The sequence below is a fragment of the Gavialis gangeticus genome, unplaced genomic scaffold (genome assembly GCF_001723915.1).
Source record: "Gavialis gangeticus isolate Ggan-Ray unplaced genomic scaffold, GavGan_comp1, whole genome shotgun sequence".
Taxonomy (NCBI): Eukaryota; Metazoa; Chordata; order Crocodylia; family Gavialidae; genus Gavialis; species Gavialis gangeticus.
In genome coordinates, this window is record NW_017728992.1 from 78,943,901 (window position 1) to 78,953,868 (window position 9,968).

At 42.3% G+C, this 9,968-nt stretch overlaps 1 protein-coding gene across 2 annotated transcripts in view; it reads left to right on the forward strand.

The window, feature by feature from the left end:
- Positions 1 to 9,968, forward strand: part of RTTN (rotatin) — a 181,680-nt gene that overhangs the window by 117,525 nt on the left and 54,187 nt on the right. For both annotated transcript variants that reach the window (XM_019524619.1, XM_019524626.1), the window contains exons 33-34: positions 1,069 to 1,261; positions 2,846 to 2,928. In XM_019524619.1, coding sequence (XP_019380164.1) covers positions 1,069 to 1,261; positions 2,846 to 2,928 — 276 coding nt within the window. The remainder of the gene's footprint in view (positions 1 to 1,068; positions 1,262 to 2,845; positions 2,929 to 9,968) is intronic.

Here is a 9,968-nt window from a genome sequence, read left to right on the forward strand (position 1 = left end):
CCTGGCCAGCTGCAAACCCCTTTTCCCCCCACCCCCCCAGTGCCAGATGGCTATAAAACCCCCCCTGCTGCTTCTGTGGGACGCTTCACTGCCCCACCACTTGGAGTTCACCAGCCACGCCTGAGTGTTTGGAGACCAAATTTTGGAATGGAGTATGTTAACTGCAGTGACAACAATGCAATATATCATCGTGATAACAATGAAGAGCTTTCTACTCTCTTTCCTCCCCCTACCCCCTTTTGAAAACAACATAACAAACTTTAGCCATTAGTAAAATCAGCCTATGTAACTTAATGTTACTGGACTACAACATATTATGTTATCTCAAGGTTGCTGATGTCAGTGCACACTGTGAATAAAACTAGTGAATTACTCCAGTGCCTTTTAACTCATCCCTCTGGCCATAAAGTACTTGACACAGGGTTTTTAAACTGGCAGAGTTTTGGATATCAAAAGTTTGACGCAATGTCATCATACTTAATGTCTGCAAAATTCCCAGAGTATGCAGTTGTCATGGTTGATGCAACCAAAGCATATTGCTGACACCCTCTGAGCATAGAATGCAGCCCTATAACTAACTCATTAACAGTTTACATGAAGCACAAAATTCCTTGTCAAAGAACTGCATGTTCTTTAATTGGAGTAAAAGGGAAATAGTGAAAATAATTAACGTTCTGCATTGGTACTACCAGTCAGAAAGGATGGAAAAGTAGTGCTAAAATACTGGTTATAACCAAGAGTTACTTTTAATTTAGAATAATTTTATTTTCTTCTGTTTTTAAAAGTCATTACTTGTGATTTTTCCAAAAACGTGTCCAAAATGCTTTTCATTATTAATTAATATTTAAAAATCAATGCATCTCATTATGACTGAATGTACTGATATGATAAGGTTGTCAATTTTAAATATAATGTATATACTGTTCTTCCTTTGGTTAAATTTATAGGAAAGGTTCTTACTTTATTTTCCTAGGGGCAGTTTGTTCTGTAATATAGATTCCTGTTTAAGAGATGTATGTATGTATGTATGTATGTATGTATGTATGTATATGAACCTTGTTTCCTCAGGGTCCTTGTGTACATGATGAAGAGTCCGGCGTATCTCAGATAGGAAAACCTGCCCTTCAAGCTCTATTATACCATTGCCACTTCTATGAACATTTGAAGCAGATGGTGAAGAACTGTTACCTTGGGCGCTACATATTTGATTTAAATTGTTCCCTTGGAGACGGCCTCATAGCTGGAAGAAGTTGCATAAGTGGTAAGTGACAATTTCAATACATTGTTTTTAGGACAAACATTCTTCTAGTTTAGAATTCATTTATCCCTAAGTTTTTCTTTTTTGAAAATCATTGCAAATTGTCATTGTTAGTTGAATGAAAGCTTAAAGCATCAGCTCCGTGATGTTACACAGTTTTCTTAAAAATGTAAAATCATAGTTTACCTAGTCTATACTCTGTGGACAATTGTAAACCTTGCATTTGTATGTTTTTTTAGGGGTTACTGATTTAAAAGATCTATTACATCATCTGGTTCATTTGATGCAAAATATTGGTGGGGGAAGTTAAACTAATTAGAAATTGTAAGAGGGTTATCACAGTAAAAGTGAGGAAGTTCAGGCAGTCATTAATATGAGCGGCTTTTAAAAGCAAAGTTGTCTTCACAGCATTGCAATCCTAAGATATCTGAGGCACATAAATAGGAAAGAAGTTCTGTGTCATAGAGTCCAGTCTCTTGCTATTTCAGGCAGCTGTCAGTAATCCTGGTGATAAACTGATCAAGTTCCAACTTAAACCTATTTAGTTTTTTGGCTCCACTATTCCTATTGGAAGGCTATCCAGAATCTCATTTCACTTGTGATAAATAACGTTAACAGACTGACACTCTTAAGACATGCTATGAAATGTCATTGGAAGGTATGTCAAGAGTTCATGTAGACTTTTCACTTTTTTTGTGCATGTTCATGTGCTCAGGATCAGAGTTTTTTGACTAGTAGTGACCTTTGTGGGCCACACGCTATGCACCCTCATTCTCTTTTACCAAGAGCATAGAAAGTGATGTGAATACTTCTTGATGCCTATGGCTTTATGATGGCACTGCCATTTCCCATGTATCTATATTCTGATATCAGTCTTTGATAGTATATAATAATATATAATATATAAAAATAATAATAAAATAATATTAGTCTAGGATGGTTACCTACTGGCACCTTTCTATTAAGAAAAAAAATTAAAATGTCTTAACAATTAGCTAGGGCTCAAAATTATGAAGTGTAAAGACTGATGCAGCCCTTCCCACTCTGAAGGGTTCCTATGCCATACAATGTGGTATGTGTGGCACATTTCATTCTTAGCATTAAAACAATGGCCTTACATTGTGCTTACTCTGTTGCTACCAATTGTGCCGTTAAAATATGGTAAAAACTAAAATTAAATTATAAGGTCTTTGAGGCAGGGACCTCTACTTGTTCATTATATTTGTTTTCTGTGTGTAGATTTTTATCATATTGTTATTAAACTTGTATCTGATCACTTAAGTTGATTAAACTTTACGCAGCCGGAGTTTCAGATGAATAGTTATCCTAACCTGCTATATACTTTTGCTGTATACTGTTTTTTACTGCAGCCTCTCTTTAGTCTCAGGGTGTGCTGGCTGATGCAGTCCCTGCATTTATAGCTTTGTGATCTGCAAAATGAGTTTTATAATGCATGCAACTGTTTTAGTGAAAACGTAAACTTCCGTTATGACTCTTTGATTCTACTCGCATTCTTTTTTGTACCTTCCCTTGCCAATCCAAAAATGTTGAATATTTGAATACTTAGTCTCTTTCCTCTTTCTATAGACTTTGATGATTTAGTTAATCTTTGGAGAGTTCCAGCCAGTCAGAGCCAATCTCTACATTCTCAATCAACATCTGATACTATGGTAAGTTCCAAAGGAGTACATGCATACTAAGTGTATGTTCATATACTAATACTTTTAAACCGATGCTGGCGTAAATCCTGAAAGTAAAAAAAAACTATCATAAAGTGTTATACTAGTTTTAATTTTAGTAAATTGAATGGACCTTCTGCATTCATTTACACAAGCAAATGCAGAAATAACAATTTAATTTTTCCAGTTACATATATATATATTGTGACAGAGTGCATGGTGCGCCTGTTACTTTAGGTGAGTGCAGCTGCCTGAGAAGCAGCCTGGAAGTGGTAAATGGGGATGATTAGGGAGTCATCTGACTAGAAGGAGGCTGGCCTTGAGCTATATAGGCCCGGAACTTGAGCTGGTCATGTAGGCTAGGCCCAGGAACCACAGGAAGAGGAGCTCCAGGCACCAGGGCTGCAGTGGAGAGCTCTGGGTAGCAGGGCTTCTGCCGGAACATCTGAGCTAGTGTAAGCAGCACTGAATAACATCTAGAAGTTTGTGGAAGGGATTATGGGGTTGAGAAGGTCCCATCTGGCCCTGGAAGCAAGCTCAGAGCCCAGGAACAGGGCAGAGAGGATCAGAAGCCTGGGAATAGAGAGAGGCTGAATGTGGGACCAGAGGGCCCAAGTGTGTTGAACGAATTTCAGCGAGTGATAACATCTGTGAGACATGGCATGTGGTGTAGGGGTGGATGGAGCCACGCAGTTAGCTTCTAAGGCAAGATCTGGGTTATTACCAGGGATCCTGAGTTTCTCTGTCTATAAAAAAATCTCAACTCCTCCAATAAAAATCCCAAATTTTCTGCTTTACAATCCCAAAATCTGCATTTTTCCACAACTATATATCTATATTTATACCTAGGGAAAGAGATCTCTCTTTCTTTTTCTCTCTTTCGCTGATATCTCTATATCTATACATGTATATCAATATACAGTATATAGATATAGAGGTAACAGTTGAACACAATGTTTTATTGATATATTTACAATTTTAAAGCAGTTTGCAAGCCAACAGTTCCTTTACTTATCATAAAGTAAATTCTAAATACCTATATATATTGGCTTTTGATTTTGATTTTTTTAATCATGGAAAATCAGAGCTCCCCCTGCCCCCTTCACTCACCAGGACACAGGTCCAGCTACAGCTGTCCCTCCCCACTGCTTTGTAGCACTGAGCAGCCCTGATATGCTGGTGCTCTGCCCCTGCCCCTGCTGTTTCCCCTCACTCCCAACCCACAGCCTCTGGGCCCTGCTGGTGCCCCTCATTCCCAATCCACATTCCCCTGGCCCTACCAGTATCACTCACTCCTGACCCACAACTCCCCCATCCCTGCTGGTGCCTCTCACTCCCAATCTGCTGCCCTCTACCCCCAGGCCCTGGCCCCCCAGCGTGTGAGAAAGGGGTTGGGTGCATGGGGAATTGGGGTGTGTGGGCACAGACACTGCAGCAGAGGGCATGTACTCCCCCCAGATTTCTGTGCCCACATCAGGGCATAGGTCTACAGCCTAGCCAAATCATCTCAGGGTAGGAGCCACCTCCATGGCCCAGCAGCCGGGACCAGGTGCAGAGGGAGCAACACACCACCATGAAGAGGCGCCCTCCTGCCTATCCAGCAGCACTAGGGAGCATAACTCCTTGCCTCTGCCACGCCTCATTCTGGCAGCCATGCCAGATCCCGCCCACTGGGTCATGGAGTCAGCTCCTGCCCAGAGCTGCAGTCCGTGCCCTACAGTAGGTGCAGAAATCTTGGGGAGGAGCATGTCCCCCGTGCCCCCTGCTGCATCACCTGTGCTCCCCTGCAACTCTGCCACATCATCTGTGCTCCCCACCCCCGTAGACTTACCTGGACGGAGCTGAGGGAGCTGGTCACCACCACCCTGCCTAGCTACCATGTACATATGTGCACATGCATGTACACATGGCAGCCCCTTGCAAGCTAGAACCCTGCCAACCTGGAAGGGGAAACCTGAGTTTTCCCACATTTTTCTCCATTAAAGGGGAAAATCGTGATTTTTAGCAGCAAACAAAAAACCTGGATCCTTGGTTACTACCAACAAGGTGTGGCAGGCACAGCAAGGGGAGTTTGGTCTGAGAGGCGGTGAGGCTGATGGCGAAGAGGGGGGTACTCTAGGGGCGGGATGACCACCCCTAAAAGGAGGACTCTGCTATAATATGGATAGTGTTTAATTCTGTAGCCTGTAAGCTTGACAGATTTCCTAAGTCCTTGGTTCTGTTAACAAAATCCAAAGTGACTTCTAGCTACAGTTACCTTGCTGTCTAGTTCAAATTATGTTTTCAAAGTGATATGCTGTTGCAGCATAATGTATAAAGTGTGTGTGTCATTGTATTCAGTATAATATTATAACATATTTTGGGCTCCCCAAATGACTTTGGATCACACAAAAATTCCATAAGCAGTATTTGCAAGAACTGCCATGTGAGATTTGACCACCCTAGAACCCAGGGATTTTTTTTCTTCTTTTTTTGGCTAAAAGACTGAGAACTGTAATACAAATTTTGTAGGAGTCAAAGAAGAAATTTCCCTTGCTGTTATCACACAGTATTCACTGATTACAATTCACAAATTGTTAGAAGTTTTGCAAATCTACTCAAGCCTTCCCAAATTCCTGGTCATTAATTCTAGGAAAGTTTTGAAATATTGTACAAGCGTTTAAATTTCCAGGAGGAAAAAACTGATGCTTTTAAAAATTAAGCATGTTAGCCCTTTAATGGAATGTACATTTGAGTCAACTATATTGTGACCAGAGAACCTACTTAGTGGGTTGACCCAGGTTAGTGCAAGCAATTAGAATTTTACTATTAAAACAGAATGAAATCTCTACATAGAGTTACCTTGTTCAGAATGATGTACAAAAAAAACTTTGAAAAAGTGAGCAATACAAAAATTCAAGTACCAATGACTCAATACAAGGCTGTTGAACTTTAAAGCCACCAGGGGCCACACCAGGCATACTGCATGGATACTGTTCCTTCCATCCCCGACCATTGCAGCACAATATTATGCAGACCATCCCATCACTGCAACGCATGCCCCCTGACGGCTACACGATCATTGAGGCAAACCCCTCTTCTTCTCCCTTCATGTGGTTGCAGACTCACCCTCAGTTTCCTGCTCTGCTAACACTGCCCTAACCCCCTGGGGTGAACACAGGAAGTGGCAGCCAGAAGAAGGAAAGGGAGCTAGAGACTGGCTGCTATTGCAGCTGGTGCAATATGGGCCAGCAGCCAGGCAGGAGCCCAAGGGCCTTGCATTAAGTCTTCACAGGCAACCAGCTGGACATCTCAGACTTAACATAACATTCACTTGAATCATCATATTGATTATTATACTGGCAGCTATTGCTAAATCTCCTAACTAGGAACCTACCAAATTCATGGTGGAAGTGGGGGTGCTGTGGCTCCTTTAATCTTGCAAGTTCTCCCATACCACCCCCTCCCCCCCGCCTGCCTTGCTGTTTGGTGGAGGGACCCCACTTGCGGCTTACTCCTGATCAATGGGGAGGCAAAAACTGTTTTTAAATAGGACGCTGTTTTTGCTTCCCACCACTGATTGGCTGAGGCAAAAATGTGGGCCCCTGACAGCCCTTCAGTTTGCTGCTAACTGGTTAGGAGGCAAAAATGGCACCATGTTTAAAACTTTGGTTTTAGCATCTCTGCTAATCAGCAGTGGGGGAGGAGGCAAGAGCAAGGGGCAAGGTGCACACAGGACAATATGGAAGATTAAAGGAGCCGCCGTGCACTCTACTTCCGCCTTGAATTCAGTAGGTCCCTAATAACATAGCATCTGTTAAGTGTTAGTTGCTGCTCAGTTATGGTTAAAGGGCAGTTCAGAGAGATGGATAGTTTTGTGGAAGATAGTGACAAATTCTTCTAATGGGAGATGAAGGCTCTAGGTTAAATGATTGTGAAAAATTGGGTGAGCCACCATTTCTAAAATTTGGGGGAATCTAGGGTAGATTGACAACTAAAGTATTTATTCAGAATCTGTTTCTCTGTTAAACTGATGTGCTGATGTGGTAGAAAGGAACAAAGAATATATGATGAAGGACACTGTTACCCAAACAGTCCATAAAATTTTATGCATGTTCTTTTATTATATAGCATTATTTCTTAGTGTTGTTGTTTTAGATTTATTGAAGATGGTTTCAATGTTTATTTTGAGGTAAACTAAATGTTTTTTTCAATTTTAGAAATATTTTAGTCCAATTTTTTGGATGGTTGAATGTTTTGGGTAATTGATGCAAATATTTTTTTGTGTGTTCTATTTAAATAATTAACAAAATGCATGTAGAGTTTGGAAATGTTTGTTTGCTCAATTAATAGTATTATTCTTGTGAAGCTGATTCTCTAAACTCTCGACTCTTCACCTGTTGTAGGTGCTCTTTCAAGACTGTCTCTTATTGATTAACAATATAAATTATTGCACATTCACTTTATAATAAGAGTAAAAGTAAACCAAAACTAAGCTTCAGGCTTTTTCATTTGCTTTATTTTGAACACGAAATATGTATTTCAATTACGGATGTACATATTGTTAAAAAAATTAGTCGTTTAAACTCTTCTAATTATATTGGTTAAACATTTAACCAATAACACGTACCTATGGAGTAGCCAGCATCTGCTCTGCTTGCCACAGAGCGAGGCAAACACGGGCATCAAGCGGCGCTCCTGCTGCTGGCCGTCATACCCTGCCCTGCCTCCCCTTTCCCACCTCTCCTCCTCCAGGGAGAAGACTGGTTCAGCTCAGTTCCATCACCTCCTCCCCCACCCTGGCTCTAGTATTTTGATTTATGCAACACAAATTGCTGGTGGAAGGGGCAGGTGGTGTGCAAAGGCAGGTTGGGCTGCCTCAGGGAAAGCTAGTCTGGCAAAGTAGTACCAGTAAACCATAAGAGTTCGCACAACATAGTCTGTTTTAAATGTAAATTGTAATGCATTAACAGTATAAATATACAGTTTAACCATTTAATCTTTCATATCCCTAATTTCAGTATGCCTTGTCAGAGTTGCTTAAGTGACTACTTTGAGTTATGTGGAGTTGAACACAACTGTTGTTTAGCTTGGCCTGGGCCTGCTTCTTCCTCAGATATAAGGAATGGCACTTTGGGTCCAAAAGCTTGTACAGCATATCTCCCAACTATGCAGTTGGTTTAATAAAAGATATTACAAAAAAAACCCTTACCATTTATGCTTCTTGGACTATCATGCTACAACACTCCATCCATGCCACTTGTTAGATATGTGACCTATTTGTTAACACATACATTTGAAATTGTAATTGTGATGGCTTTGAATCAAGAATATCTGCTTGAGGATTGATTTAATTTCAGTGACTTAGTCTTCTAGGGCAGGGGTTGTCAACTGGGGGTACGCATACCCCCAGGGTACTTGGGTTGTAGGAGGTATGTGTGGGCAGGTGGGGACAAAGTGGGCCTGGAGGTACGGCAGCGGTGTCTCCCCCAGTGTCAACTCTTACCTGAGGAAAGAGGAGGGGTGCGCTGGCTGCTGCTGGCCCCACAGAGCACACCGCAGTGCCTCTCCACCCCAGCTCACTCTCGTGATTCACTGCCACCCTCGGCCAGTAGCTGACGGTGAAGAGGTGCTCCTCTGTGGATGGACGTGGAGCAGGGGAGCTCACACGCAATGGCTACTGCCAGCATGCACCACCCCACGCCGCTGCCTCCCAGGAGCAGGGACCGGGGGACGGTGAAGGCAGCGGTGCCCCTCTGCGGGCCACACAGGTACTGGCTGGATGCCAGGGGGAGAGCTCAGATGCAGGGGGCTTGCATTCAGCAGCCAGTGCCGCTTCCACCCATTACCCCGTGCCTCTGCTGTGCCACTTTTCCACGGCCAGTTGCGTGTGCGTCTCCACGGGCTGCTGACAGGCCTCATGCCTGGCCAATTGCATGCCACCCGTTAGCCCACACAGCCACACGTACAACTGGCTGTGGAAAAACTGTGCGCTGCCGTGGTGGTGCAGGGTGGTGGGTGACGGCAGTAACTGCATGCAAGCGCCACCCCACCCCGCATCTCTGCTGCAACCATCAAAAGGGATACATTAGTTGAAAAAAGGTTCAAAAGCCCTATTTTACAGGAGTCATCTTGAACAAATATGTTGTTCTACATTTGCAGCATAGGCTGATTTCTGCAGTTTATTTTCATAGTGCATTGCAACGTTTTTTTTATGTTTGCCTTTGGGTTTACATAATACTGATAGTGACTTACAAGTATCAACATTAGAATAATTTTTCAGATGACGGTTTACTGAACAGATTGTTTGAAGAGGAAAAATTGGGGAGTTATCTTCTGGTTTAAGTATTTGTTATTAATTCTTGGTAGTGTTGGAGTACTGTTGTAGTCATAATGGTCCAGGAATTATGCCAGAGGCAAGGATTTTTGGGGAGTGATATGTTTTATTGAACCAACTGTCTGGTTTGGATAAAGATAGACAAGCTTTTGAATTGTGAAATTGGAGAGGGGAAAAATTCCCAGGGGGAACAGATAAACAACTAGCAAAAGAAGTGAAGCTTGATTACTGGGAAATCAAGTCCTATCAAAAGGGTGGAGGATCATTATTACCTGTAGTATGTAGGAAGAATTTCGGGAATTGGGTAATTCTGTGTGCCATAATAATAGTGTGTGCCATAAAGTCATTGTCAGGCTAGGTACAGATGTGTGGGGAGGTCATATCACATTAAAAAGAGCCACCTGATTTAACATAGTTTGCCCAAGTGTGAACCTTACACTTAGATCCCTAGTTAGGTCTATCTAAGTGTGAACTGTACAGAACTTCATGAAGTTTAGATTACTCTAAAAGTGGCTGACCCCATCCAAGTTAACTATATCCAAAGTAGTCTTAGATCGGGTCTGGCGAGACCTGTTTAACTGAACTTCTATACAGTTCCCAATGCAGTCTTGGGGCTGGAAAAGCCCAGCTGCTGGTGCCAGCCTCAGGGATGTGCTTTTCCTAATCCCAGTCCAGCACTGGGCTATTTTTACCCCCCAGCCTCTCCCCACACCCC